The sequence below is a fragment of the Cajanus cajan genome, chromosome 11 (assembly GCF_000230855.2).
Source record: "Cajanus cajan strain Asha chromosome 11, NIPB_CcT2T_4, whole genome shotgun sequence".
Taxonomy (NCBI): Eukaryota; Viridiplantae; Streptophyta; class Magnoliopsida; order Fabales; family Fabaceae; genus Cajanus; species Cajanus cajan.
In genome coordinates this window covers 46,931,337-46,946,255 of record NC_138527.1, presented here as the reverse complement: position 1 = coordinate 46,946,255, position 14,919 = coordinate 46,931,337, and the positions used below count along the sequence as shown (strand labels likewise).

Below are 14,919 nucleotides of genomic sequence, written 5' to 3'. Positions count from 1 at the left end.
TGAATTTTAAATTTGAAAGATTAAAAATAAATTTACCTTAAATTTGAGGGACTAAAAATATATTTAAATTTTTAATCAAATACTGTTAATTTAATTAATTAACTTAATAATTTTCGGTTTTTAGTTAACTACTTCTGACTATTAAAAAACTTGTTAGCTTCTATTTTTTTTTTTGTGAGAATTAAAATTAGAATAACAGCAATAACATTCCAACTTCTTAGCTTATGGTTATGGTTTATCCATTTTATCCCAATCCTTCATTACTTACCTTTACATAGCTAAGTTTTGAGTTATTTATTTTAATCAAATTGAGACATTACAAAGAGGTAAAAATTGTTATAAATAAATATGGGGCGGCTAATATGAGTTGATGTGAGCTTGAAATTATAGAAAGGAACTTTATATATAATATATTAAAGATGATATCTTATTTTGTAACAGTTTTTTACATTTATTTTTAATGAGATTATTTTGTCTTTCATAACTTTTTTAAAAGATAAACTAATTTCTTTATATTCAATTTTTCTGTTTTTACGTTTTAGTCTCTGAACATTATTAAATATTGTAAGTGAAAATTTTGTACTACTTACACAATTGCTTTCCCTCTTTCCCTTCTTTTTTTTCTCATCTCTTATTATAATTGGTACATGATTACTTCTAATTTTTTTTATGAAAATAAATAAAAATATAAAATATCTCAATCTCACTATTATAATATGAATTCCTACGTCCATGGGACTCTAGAATCAAGGAGGAATTGTTTCACTAAACATCGTTTAACATTTCTTTGTCTAAGGTAAACAAGTTCATCGAAGATGCGAAAAAACTTTGGTTTAGAAACTGCATATGGAATCCTTATGCGTTATGTTACAGATTCTAGTGCTTACCTTGAAAAATGAGAGGATGCTATGGATTTTGATATCACATACTACCATAGTAAAGACATGATGACTCTTATGGTGTGTTTGGATGGAGAATTTATATAGGGTAATTCATTTATTTGAAGAATTTCAAATTTTTTGAGATAAAATACTTTGTTTGGATGGAAAATTTATAAAGAATTTGAAATTGAAGCATTTGTGAAATTCCTTAAAATAGTAGAATTTCAAATTCTCTCAAAAATAGGAGAATTTGAAATTTCTCATATTTGTTTTTCTTATTTCATTTATATATTTTATCTTATCTCTTCATTCTTTTAATTATTGAATATTCAAAAATATTTTTAAATTTTTAAATATTATTTAATATTAATTTTAAATTTATTAAATATTTAAAAATGAATTAATATTTATTTTTATAAAATTTAATTTAAAAATTCAACATATAAATATATTTTTTAAATCGATTTTACTATGATGGAATCAAATTATCATATTCAACCTAACAATTTAAAAGTTAAAAAATTTGAATTGACTCATCCAAACAAAATATTTTAAGAATGATAAAAATTAAAATCAAAGTAATTTAAATATCAAGAATTTAAAATTTTTTGAATTTATAAAATTTCTTATCCAAACACACTATTCCAATACATACTTGAAGAGATAGAACAAATTGAATTGTTTAAATATGGGGGTTATCCCCACAGGGGTAAAAATATAAACTTAGGATTTTATGGAACAATCAACAAGTATCGGGATGCTGATAAATTTTTGCAAGTTAAAAAGGAGTATGACCCACAAGGACTTTTCTCTAGCGAGTGGACAAACCAAGTGCTTGGACTTAAAGACGGGGTGACAATATAATGAATAATGGGTGTGCATTGGAAGGGTTGTATATTTGCTCACAATATAGTCACTGTGCACCAAATAACGGCTACTTTTGTAGACCAAGCAGAATTTACAAGGAAGCAAAGGTTTGTACACTTGATGTTAAGAAAACCAAGGCAGATGATGTGAAGGATGAACTATGGATGATTTGGGATAATTTGTTACCTTTTGTTTTCTGTAGTCTTGCTTCTTTAAAATAGCGATTATCTTTTCTAGAAAAGGAAAAATGTTTAATTTGTTATCATATCATAATTTAGTTTGTTTCAATGCTAAAATTGATGAACTAGTTGATCAATGTTGTGAAAGAACGAAATTATACAACACCCTATCAAATGAGGTTTATTTATTGAAAAAATAATTGGACACCCGAAATGTTACTAGATACCAATGAGATAATGAGAGAATATATAACAAAATATAGAAATGATAGGTGATATGATGTGATGAAAAGAAAAAATAGAAAGAAATAAAAGTTAAGGATGTATAAAGTATTAGATTAACAAATTTAATTTATATTTATCCCAATTTACATCACTATAAATTTATTATAAATGATTGGTTATTATATCTAAATATATTTTTGTAATTGGTTAATATCCATATTCACTTTCGTAAATTTTATTTTATACTATCTAAAAACATTATTCTCTTTTACTTTGTATTCGATGAAAATTCTTATTTTTAAAACATTTTTAGTAAAATATTTAAAATATTCTTACTTATATTTTTAAAATTAAAATTGCAAGGATGCAAACATAAGTTGATTTTTAAAATCTTTCCTCTTTTCGTGTGAGCCAAGTAAGAAAATAACTACTTTTTTTAATTCTCCATTAAAATCTCTTTTTTTTTTCTTTTCTCAACTAAATAAAATTTCTAACCCTATCCCTATCCTTCCCCTCCATTAAAATTCTTTCATTCCTCTCATATCCTTTGGTCCAACAAACCGTAAGAATAATTTAAAATAAGTTTCATATTTTATAAGATATAATAGCTCATGAATAAAAAAATCATTGTATAAAAAATATATATAAAAGGTGTAAGTAAGAAATATATATATATATATATATATATGAAAGAGTGATTTCTTAATTAAGAAACACCATTAGAACAAAATTTATATATATATATTTTAATGAGTTTACTTAAATACAATATCGTACTGTTAGACTCAATTGAAGTAAATAAAATATTTAAAATAAAATATTATTATTGCTATTACCATCATATTATGACAACAACAATGATAATTATAATGATCAAAGTGATGATGGTAAAAGTAATAAAAATAATAACATTATCTTATAATATATTGTTATGATTGATTTTAAATTTAATCACATTTTTTCATAGTTATAGTGCAATGACTAACTACTATTGATAGTTATATATATATCATTAGATATAATATATTTAGTAAATTTAACAATTAAAATAAAAAATTATATATATATATAGTTACTTTTAGGAATTATTTTTCAACCAGATTTATATTTTAATAAAATAATTTTTAGAAATATTTTTATAACCACGTTTTAAAAAAATGTTTTTAATATTTATTCTAAATTAAAATTTAATATTTTTAAATTATCAATATTAAAAATAACCTTTCAGCATAATATAATTTGTTTTACATAAATTTAAAATATAATATATATTAAAATATTATTTATTATAAATATAAATTATATTATAATTTATGTATTTAAAAATTATATATTTAATATAAATTTCAGTTATATAAAATAAAATATTTATCTTATATACTATATGGACTAAAATACTAGTATTTATTTATGTAAAAATCTTCTATTTATCAAAATCTATTCCTATATATAAAACATGAACTACTATCTTGTATGATAGTGTATATAGATTATTCTTCAAATAGAAAAATTTTAAGAAATTTTTTTAATTTTATAATATAATGTATATATTCTCATATAATACTATTTATATACATATTTTATTTTAAATTTTAATTATATATAATAAACATGTTATCTGTATATTGTACATATTAAAATACTAGTTAACTTTAATTTTTAAAAAATATTTGATGTTTAGATTTTAGTTTGAAAAGCTTATAAATAATTTTATTATCAAAATAACAAAATTTTCATTCCTTATTTATACACTAAAATCCCAAATTTACATTAAAATTCGTAAAAATACGCTTTCAACTTTAATAAAACATTACCTTAATTTAAACAATTCAGACAGTTCAATTTTACCGTATTAGTTATTTTAAGATTAAAATGTAATTTTAATTATATAAAATAAATATTGATCCATATATTAAAATACAAATAGTTATATATTTAAGAATATATTTAAAAATCCGGATATTTCAATGTTACGGCGTACATACATTATTTTAACATTAAAATTAAAACGTGATTTGACTGTATACATTACTGTGAAGGCAAGAGAGTGTGGGGACACGTGGAAAAGAATGATTGGAGGAGGGTGCGGGTGCAAGTGCGTGTAGTGAGAACGAGCGTTTCTTATTGTTGTCTATTAGGGCCATCTGGAAAAGAGGGTTCGCCGGATAAACACACACATATCTGAGTCTCTCTCTCTCTCTCTCTCTCTCTCTCTCTCTCTCTCTCTCTCTCTGTGCGGCCACACACAGGGGAAGAAGAAGAAGAAGCATCAAACAACCGAACCCACTCAGAAGCAAATCCGAAAACCCCTCATTTCATAGTACTGGTATGCTATGCAAAATCACTCCTTTTTCTTTTCCTTCAATAAATATGCCTCTTTTTCTTCGCCCCACTTCTTCTTTCGATCCAATTCTAAACCTTCCCATATCGCCTATTTCGGCCTCAATCTACTCTTTCTTTTTGCTATGTCACAATTCTCTGCTCTCTTCTGCCACTCACGTCACAGGGTTTAACTCTAACCTTCCAGGGTTTTTTCTGCACAAGATTTGCATGTCTGCTTCTTTATTTTCCTTGTTTAGTTTTAATGGCTGATTCGATTTGTTCGCATTCCTCTGTTCCACATTGGACAAACATGCAATTGTGTCTCTATACATCACAATTTTTAAAAATGCCTATTACCCCCATTTCATTGTGTAGAATTAGAACTTGAGTAGGTGAAGAACAAAATTAACAATTAGGTACGGAATTTTCCCCAATTCGAGTGTTGCTGGGGGTGTTTTTGCCTGTTACGGGAAGGGAATGAAGGAACAAAATCCACCCTTGCTTCGAAACCTAGCTGCCAGTGGGAACCTGTGTCATCCAGATCCCCGAGAACCAGGTCTATCATGTCCCCCTGCTGGAGAATGTCCATCTCTAGGCCTACACTCACAGGAAAACTTGCCGGTGCTGGTGCTGGTGCTGCTGTTGCATCTGCTAGACTGCTAGTTCGTCGCCAATACCAGTGGTGATAGATGTTCCTGGCACTGAAAAGATGAACATGGATGAGGGAGTGCTAGGGTTTCTACATCTTGCAGATGAATCAGAGAGAGCATGAATATGATGGTGGAATTTACAAATGTTGGCCGGGATAACTGAGTCACTTAAGGAATTTTTCTACAAACCCCACCAAATTGGGGAAGCTAGGGTTTTGAAAGATCCCCAATTCTGTTCCCCATTTTAAAAAGCTCCAATCAATGTAAACCCTCCTTATATGCCTTCCCCTTCCCTCTCAAATTCCACTTTCAAACATAACTAAACCCTAGGGTCCCAATTCAGTTACCTACTGGTCAAATGGGGGCATTTAGTGATGTTGCTGGGTTGTCTATCTGGCACTGGCAGGCAGTATGCCATTCTTATGCGTCCACTTTAATAGCCCTATAAAGATTTATTCCCCCTCTGAAAAAGCACTTACCTTAAAACCTGGTGGCCTGAAAGTCCTACTGTTCTGTACAGATTTTGTAATTAACGTGTGAACCTGCAGGTATTCAGCTGTTTATGACAAAAGCCTGAACCGATCATGTCAGAAGGTGCAGAAATCGATGAGCGTGTGGACCTCGATGAGGAAAATTATATGGAAGAGATGGATGACGATGTTGAAGAACAAATAGATGACGACGGAGTGGATGGAGGTGAAGATGAAAATGCTGAAGGTAGTGCTGAAGAGCATGAATATGAGGATTCAGCAGCTGAGGCTGGTGGGAAAGATCAACTGCTTAAAGCAGAAAAAAGTGACATTGCCACTGAATTTGGTGATGATGAGCAAAAACCATCTTTGTTTGATGAGGATGAGAAGGAGAAGCATGATGAACTTCTTGCCCTTCCACCTCATGGTTCTGAAGTCTTTATTGGTGGACTTCCTCGGGATGTATGTGAAGATGATTTAAGGGAATTGTGCGAGCCAATGGGTGATATTCTTGAGGTCAGAGCCTGGATGAATTACTCTTCTAATGACATTACAAACCTGTCCTTTTCCACAGATGCGTGAAAATTGGGATTATTAGTAAGATTTTTATTTATCGTTACTTTTCAGGTGCGATTAATGAAAGACAGGGACACTGGAGAAAACAAGGGTTATGCCTTTGTGGCCTTTAAAACAAAAGAGGTAGCGCAAAGAGCTATTGAAGAGATACATAACAAGGAATTTAAGGTATTTATGGTGCCTCCTAAAAATCTTGGTCACTATAATCAATTTTCAAGACAAGTTTCAATCAAGAATCTTATTTTGGTATTTCATGTGACACTTTTCATGATATCAGGGAAAAACTTTGAGGTGTTCACTTTCTGAAACCAAACACAGATTATTCATTGGTAATGTTCCAAAAACATGGACTGAAGATGAGTTTAGGAAAGTTGTTGAAGGTGTTGGTCCTGGAGTTGAAAACATTGAGCTCATTAAGGTGCAATATTGAATAACTGCGTTTAACTTATATTTAAATGTTGTCTGGCCCACCTTCTTATTCCTGCTCTATTTTGTTTATATCAGGACCCTCAAAATCCAAGTAGGAATCGTGGGTTTGCTTTTGTTTTGTATTACAATAATGCATGTGCTGATTATTCTCGGCAAAAGATGGCAAGTGGGAGTTTTAAGTTGGATGGTAATACCCCAACTGTCACATGGGCAGATCCAAAGAACTCACCTGATCATTCTGCTTCTTCACAGGTAATTCCTTGAATTAAAATTGAATGTAGTGCTGTGAACAGTTCTAATTGCCTTTTCTTATCATTGCATCAAATGTTTGATTGGATACTTATAGGGGATAATACTTGCTTCCCTTCTCTGGCTATTTTCCTCTTTTTCTGCTTTTTGTTCCCACCCTGCAGAACCCTTGCCAATGGGTATTTCCAAGTTTCATTATGTTTTTGATATAGATCTCAGCAACTAAGGAAAACCCATTTGGCGTTGGGGAAATTTATTGATTTAGGTACCGTGATTCCCTAAGCTACATTTTCGAGATGTCAATTTGAGCAAGATGTGTCATCTCTTAAAAAAAATACAAAGGAAAGAAACTCGTTATTATTTACAAATTATTTTTGGTAATAAAAAGGTTGATGGGGAAATGAGTTTTCCTTATTCCATGGTCACAATTTCCAAGTTTCAATGAGGACTTGCAGTTGTACTGTGTTACTTACAGATGGCCTATCAACCAAGGACCATCAGCAGGATTTAAATATATGACCTGCTTGTGAACTCAATTTGATCATATCTATTAAGCCATGATCCTCATTGGTGGTTCATGTTTACTAGGTGGACTTGGTCATTATTGGCTCAAATTTTATATGCAGAATGTGAAGAACTGGTAGTAGCTACTCCTTTCTGTTATGTTTCAACTCTGATCTTCCTAATCTTGCATTAAGTATATGAATAAATGATCCGAGTCATGCCAAGAGTTTTATCTCAAGTGGCACTAGGTCTCTGTGGAAATTGCTAGATCCTGAATCCTGGTATAAAGTCCCTCTAAGGGTACATTTTAACCCTCTACCTAAAAGGGTTCCTAGATTTTCTAAAGACATGATTGCTTGAGGTTTACTGTTTGATTTGAGATAAAATGAGATTCTAGCTCATCGATGAGGGTTGCAGTGTTCCAAGTCTGATTCCTTTTATTGGATGATAGAGAGATGATTGATTGCTATTCTGTAGAAATCTATCAAGGATGCTATCAAAGCAACTCAAGATTTATGGAAGCAATATGTAATTGAGTGTTTCATTCAGTTGAGCTTGGTAGCTTTGGATAATGGTCATTTATGATGGTTGATGAAAAACATTTAATAGCATTTTACATGAGGTTAATTGGTTAGATTAGTTGATTTTGTTAGATTTTGAAAGCAAGCCATTTGATTTTGAAAGCTTCTCTGTATAAGCTTATAATGGTATTTTGTCAGCACAACCTTACTCATTCAATCTATTTCAGTTTCTTCTCTCAATCTTATTTTGCTCTTGCCATGTTTCTCAACATGGTAAATAAAATCATACACTACACACCTTGAGCTTTTTTCAATTGCATCATCTCCTTTTTGTTTTTTCCCCCCCTCTATTTTTTCTGAAACTTAATCCTAATTTTTCCTATATTTCCCTTCATTTTAATTTCTCTGCAGCTGTTTTTCTCACATGTTCTTTATTTTCTAGGGAACATTCCCCTCTGCTCTCCCCGATTCTTGAGTTTGCTCTTTTCCCTTCTCTTTGAAATATATTTTGTTTCAGTCAGATTTTTTTGGCATGAATTTATCTGTCATGATATTTCTAATTCCCCCCTACCAGGAAGTAATTTGATTCACTATTCTCTTCTCTATTCTGTTGACTTAATGCTTTCATGTGATATTGTTAATGACAGAAGGGTAGTTGCTTGGAAGAATAAAAGGAAAATAAGGTAGTTACTTTAGATAGTTAGAACAATTGGTTTGCTAGACAGGATTAGTTAAATATATGGAGGGAGTAAGGATAAGGGGATCATTCAGGAACCTTGTATTTGGAGGGAATTGAGCAAGTACTCAGTTGTAAGGAAAGGGGTTGCTCTTTGTGAAGGGGAAACACTTGGAGGAGAGTTTTTTCTGTCCTTTATTCTGTCAATTTCATTCAATCAATAAAAAAGGATCTTTTCTTCTATTCAATTCCTTCAGAGATTCCTATCGGATATATGCTTCCATGTGCTACTATCAAAATCTTCAAAATCATCTGGAATACATCTTTTTATATTCAGTATTGGTTTGCCACTGCCTTAGGTTGTTAAACTTTGACAGCTAATGTCTTTGGTTGTTAAGTCTACTCAGTTCGGCATTAAGATTATTATTCCCACATTTAGGGTTGTTAATTGTGATGTTATTTGGGGTCCGGAAAGTCGTAATTTGCTTTTAATAAGTGCCATGGTGACTCTAGAAGAATACCAAGTGTGCCTATAGACTGGTTGAAGATTTCTATGAGCTACGCTCCTTGGTTATTGCTGATTCTAATTCACATATTTTCTGATTTTCTTATTAGCCAATGTGATTACAGCATGGCTTTTTTTTTTTTTTTTTTTTTTTAATTAATATTTGTTTATTGAGTGGAGTTTTGTTCATCCCCAGGTAGGAATGCTTAGTGCTCATTGTTAAGCTTGCTAGGATCTATTGCCACGTTTGATTGGTTAAATTGAATGTTGTTATATTGGTTGTTAGTTAAGTACTACTGTTCTAGCAATTAAGAAGCTATCCTTGTGGCACAAATAAGCTCATAATTGGATTGTGTAAACATAGCCTTAACCCTTTCAATCAATTTAAGTTTCATCTCACGTCCCTTCTATCAATTTTTTCTGTTTCTTGGCTTGTTTCTCAATCATTTGCATGCATGTAAATGGACAGAATTCAGAAACATCCAGTGTCTTGATTTACTCTTCAGTCTATGGACTGTTGTATTGGCGAAATTACTATTATTGAGACTTGTACAGAATGCTGGTTTTGTTTAAGAAAGGCATTGATGTTGATTGTTGTTGAAAGCATCATAAATGTGGATGTGTTTATATTATGTATTTTGTGGTGTATGAGCCTATGAGGAACTACTTAGTTAATTGTGGTTTTGCTTTCAAACTATTTTTGTGTCTGGCATTTTCAGGTTAAAGCTCTATATGTCAAAAACATACCAGAGAATGTTACCACTGAACAACTAAAGGAATTATTCCGCCGTCATGGAGAAGTAACTAAAGTGGTCATGCCGCCTGGCAAAGCTGGAGGGAAACGCGATTTTGGTTTCATTCATTATGCAGAGAGGTCAAGTGCATTGAAAGCTGTAAAAGAGACAGAGAAATATGAAATTGATGGTACTTGTTTTATACTGGAAAGTTATATACCAATTTTGACGCTGCAAGTGTCACTGGTGTTCTTATCATTAAAAGGTGTTCTTCTTCGAATATATTCAGTATGTATGTTCACTTAAATATGTTTAATGGATTTGAACTGCAGGCCAAGTGCTTGAAGTTGTTCTTGCTAAGCCTCAAACTGATAAAAAACCTGATGGAGGTTATGCCTACAATCCTGGAGTTCATCCAAATCATCTTCCACATCCTGCATACGGCAACTTTTCTGGAAACCCTTACGGCTCTTTAGGGGCTGGATATGGTGTTGCTGGTGGTTATCAACAGGTACATAGCGAGTTACAACATATATTCATAATTGATGGGTTTCATTTTTGTTCTATTCTTGGTTCTAATATGTTTGGATCTTGTGGGTTCTTATGTATGTTTGAACAGCCAATGATATATGGTAGGGGTCCAATGCCAGCTGGAATGCAAATGGTTCCAATGGTGTTACCAGATGGTCGAATTGGCTATGTCCTGTAAGTTGTTAGAACTCATGTACATAGTTTCATTACCCTATATTATTTGATATCATACCATGATCTTTATATTGGGGTTATGCTGCAGTCAGCAACCTGGTGTACAGGTGCCACCTTCCCGACCCCGTAGAATTGATCGGAGCAATGGTCCAAGTGGGCAGCCAGGGCGAGGAGGAGGAGGAGGTAGTGGCAATGATGAAGGCAATCGAAATAGAAGGTATCGACCCTATTAGGGATAGAAGACAGATAATTGCGATGTCTTGCCTCCCAATTGTCTTGGTGAGGAGGAGACTTTGGGAACCAGGGACGTGTAATCCATTTGCTATGCATTGACAGGAAATCCCTTCACAATCCCTATCCCTATCCCATAAAAAGGGGGAGAAAAGAGAAATTTTAAAGAGAAAGTTAGGATTAGGACCAATGATATTCTATTTAACTGTTTAATGTTGGTGTCTATTGCTGTTAGATGAGTCACGGCAGAGTAATTGCTATCTTTTCTGCTTGTAATGCTTTTTGGCATTTTTTTTTATTGACAACCAGTAGAAAATTGTGTTAATTTGGCTTCAGCAACTATACCGGTTTTGTTGCTCTTTTTTCATGCTCTAAATGGTGCTCTTCTGCGAGCTTTGATAATACAATAGCAATGCTAATTATGCTACTTTACTACAGTCTGAAACCAAAACCAAAGTCGTTTCCATTCTGAAAATGCATTCGGTCAAAATAAAAACAAAATTATAAAAAATGAACGAATGAATAAATAAATTAGCGCCGCAACATAGCTAATTCAGTGAAAAACACATGAAAGAAAAATATATCACTAAAGTACTAGGTGGCTGGTTTGATTTTCATGAGTGGATTTGATCATGGCCGAAATTAAAGTAATTTCTTTTTTATATCTGTATGGCAATGACGATTGAACAAAATGACAATCATTGTTGATAATACAATGCAATTAAAGAAAAAACGAGAGAAAACGATATTCGCTTCAATTAGACGAGTCGAAACTCGTGAAACATTGAAGAACGTAAGCATGCGGCAGTAAATCATCCGAGATACTTGCTCTTTCACTTTCCAAACGAAGTTTTTACGCTTTCTCAAATTTCACAAACATTCACGCCCCTGCTTACATGGTTGTTCTTTTAAAAATATGCTCAGAATGAAAATGGCTTTACTTGTTTTCTTCATGTATTGTTATTATATAAACCCATCCATTGACGAATACATGGTTGCTCGCAAAGCTGGTATTGTTAAATGCTTCAAATCACCAATATGCATTTGCGTTTTACTTATCCGACACAACCAGTTCCTTTCATACATAAGAAATGGATTGACTTGAATAATACTTTGACAGACAGAGTCGTCAAACCCCAGTAACAGGTTCACCATCTTTCACTTTGTTGATGGGAGAGAAGCATTTAAGTGCATACAGACAGTTCTGCTCATTACCTCTATATTTCTCGATCACTGCAACTTGTTTGCTTAAAGCCTTAATCTAAATGCTGTATCCTGCAAACTTATCAAGCTATTTTGCATATTTTATTTCTGAACTAATAAAATGAATGATTAAAAAGGAGTCAATTTCAGGATTTTACAGGGAACTGGTCAAATGTAGGATTATAGGACTACAAAAGGTGTTCTTAAACAGATGTTCTCAATCTACATGCATTTTCGTTGAATATAACTAGAAAATCGATCTCAAAGGAAGGCATCAACAAAGCAGATAGGGAATATGGATAACCTTTGGAAATTACAATTTTTGACACACAAACTCCAGTTCCGAACACATGCATGCATAGAACTACAGAAGTTCAGTTGTATCAACAAAAAATGATGTTACTGATATAACTGAATGACAAATATATATTTCAAAACATGAGAAAAGCTCTAACAATCAAGTGACACAAAATCAAGCAATTACTATATTTATAAAAAAAATCTATATTAAATAATTGTGAAAGGTTAAAAAAAAAAAAAAAAAGGTTGATGTATAAAATAGGAAGGGTGAAATCAAATAGTATCTGAAAGCTGACGAAGACGTTTGTCGAATTGATCCAATTTGGCGGACCAATTTGCGTTTATGCGGAGTGGGCGAACATTGGTGTAGTCCGGAGTGGTTTCTTCTGTGGGTGTGGGCACAGAGGATGACCCCCTTCCATGCTCTTTCTTCTTCTTCTTCTTCTTCCGAGCACTTGCTCTCTGCAGCGCCCAAAGCACATCTGACCCACTAATCTCGCCTTCATGCTGTGCTTTCGGAATCCGACTTGATTCCGATTGGAGAGTCGCAAGAAGGGTCTGACCCAATTTCCCACCTTGTTGGCTCGCGTTGGCGGAGACGCCGTGGCCCCGCCGCCATGAGGTGGCTGAGACGGAGGGAACAAGAGCCGCGTGCTTTGGGATTGCAACTTCGCAACACCACATCTTTTTCCTCTCTCCTCTTCTACGCTTATTCCTTTTCAAATCTTTTTTCCATTTTTTAAAATGTTTTCGAATATAAATTTACTTTAATTCCTCATCCACCCAAACTATGGGAATCAGAGGCTCCACGTCGCATGTCTCATGTCTCATTTTCTTCTGTTTCTAGTGAGATCCTCAAATCGCTATTTCTTTTTTAAATCCATAATTAATATATACTGTTGTTGACTCAACAATCAGCATAAATAAATATAAGAAATTGCTACGATACTCTTAAAAATTGAGAAATTTTAATATATTTCTTTTATCTAAACTTACAAAAATTTAAAAAAAAAAACCAATTTAATTATAATTATAAAATGAATAATTCAAATTATATTTATAAAATAAAAAGTAAAATAAAATTATAGAAATTAAAATTATAAGATTTTAATAATATTATAAAATATTAAAAAAAGAAAAGAATTAAAAAATAATAAAAATAAAAAATTATTAAAATTAAAATATAGAAATTCAAAAATTTTAAGTAAAAGGACAAAAATATACTTAAAAATTATTAAATTAAACTATTTAAATATATAATAATATTATTACAAATAAAATTAGAATATATAAAAAAAATAAAATGATTAAATAATTTAAAAATTGAAAGAATAAAATATTATAAATATTATTTAAATAAATTATTAAAAATATAAAATATAAAATAAAATTATAATTATAACTGTACTGGTACCTTCTCAAACAATATGAGAACCGTAGAATTTCTCAAATAAATATAGAAATTTAGGGTTTATTAGTATAATTTGCTCTAAATTTTGTTGTTAACGTAAATAAGAGACACAAAAATTTACACATAAAAGGAAATAAAAGAAAAAGAAAACATAAAAATTTGTTCTTAAACCCTAAAATAAGCAATAATACTTACAAGAATTTTTTATTGGAGTGATCCTACGTGACAAGAGAAATTTTAATTTTTTTTTAATTTCGTTGTTTGAAGAAGGAATGGTGCTTAGCGCTATAAAATTTGAAGAAAAAAAATGTTATGTTATGTTTATCCATATTTTAACCAATTTATTAAATGCTACTACTATTATTTAAAGGACTGGTACATATACCTGCTTGGTTGCTTCTTCAAGACAGAAATACTAAAGTTAATATTACACTTTTTTTTAAGTTGTTTTACATAGATAAAAAAGAATTCATAAATAGATAAAAGAAAATAATAACTTTCCAAATTTAACATTGTCATTAGTTTTCTGTCTTATATGAAGTTATGAGATGGAGATGTAATATGAGATATGATATACGGGTTATGCTCTCATGCATAATTCTTGAGATTATTTCCTCAATTAGAATATTTAATTTGACGTATATTTTGTTGGTTTTAATTCTCCTTTATTGCAGAATATTGCCAAATCATATCAAAGATATGAGGGAGATAATTTAGCCTGTATATTTGTATATAATTACCTATTGATCAATAGAATGGGAGACGATTCTTTTTCATAACTTTGTTATGGTATCAGAGCGTACAAAGTCTCGGTGAGAACGTGTGACAAAACTCTTCTCATGGATAAAGCTGAGATCGAGAAGAAGACCGAATTGGTGAAAAAGATACCTTCACCGTATGACTTGCATGCAAAAGATAATTCAGGAAATTTGAATGGAGGTTTTCGAGCAAATGCAATGCAAGTGAATGGAGAAACCAACGGGACTAATGAAAATGCATTGAGTGGACTAAGATCTGAACAATGGAAAACTCTAAAGGATTTTTTGAACAATCACAAAGGAACCACAAGTGACAAAATGACAGGTAAACATAGTGAGTGGATCATAGACACAGGGGCCTCTAGCCACATGACAGGAAACTTGAGTTTATTATGTGGGCTGAGAGACGTAATTGGGTGTCCAGTGAGACTTCCAGATGGAAAACAACTGATGGCAAACAAAGAAGGGACAGTGACACTTGATGGAGGATTGAAAGTGGAAAATGTGCTTTATGTGCCAACAT

The 14,919-nt window shown here is 31.7% G+C and overlaps 3 protein-coding genes across 3 annotated transcripts; 2 read left to right on the top strand and 1 right to left on the bottom strand.

Moving 5' to 3' along the window:
- Nucleotides 1-724: 724 nt before the first annotated feature.
- Nucleotides 725-2,490, top strand: GULLO7 (FAD-dependent oxidoreductase family protein; the record flags this gene model as incomplete). Its single annotated transcript, XM_083067550.1, is given in 4 exon segments — nucleotides 725-828; nucleotides 830-945; nucleotides 1,510-1,739; nucleotides 1,742-2,490. Coding segments are annotated over 4 exon segments (678 nt in total), but the record flags the coding sequence as incomplete, so codon positions are not given.
- A 1,815-nt stretch (nucleotides 2,491-4,305) lies between these two features.
- LIF2 (RNA-binding (RRM/RBD/RNP motifs) family protein) lies at nucleotides 4,306-11,066 on the top strand. Its single transcript, XM_020355716.3, has 9 exons — nucleotides 4,306-4,478; nucleotides 5,673-6,110; nucleotides 6,222-6,338; nucleotides 6,448-6,588; nucleotides 6,675-6,851; nucleotides 9,774-9,978; nucleotides 10,121-10,299; nucleotides 10,408-10,493; nucleotides 10,582-11,066. Exons 2-9 carry the CDS (start codon nucleotides 5,709-5,711, stop codon nucleotides 10,724-10,726), a joined length of 1,452 nt encoding a protein of 483 aa, XP_020211305.1. The 5' UTR covers nucleotides 4,306-4,478; nucleotides 5,673-5,708; the 3' UTR covers nucleotides 10,727-11,066.
- A 1,434-nt stretch (nucleotides 11,067-12,500) lies between these two features.
- LOC109797534 (death domain associated protein) lies at nucleotides 12,501-12,911 on the bottom strand. Its single transcript, XM_020357595.3, has one exon. It carries the CDS (start codon nucleotides 12,909-12,911, stop codon nucleotides 12,501-12,503), a length of 411 nt encoding a protein of 136 aa, XP_020213184.1.
- Between the last annotated feature and the right edge of the window lie 2,008 nt (nucleotides 12,912-14,919).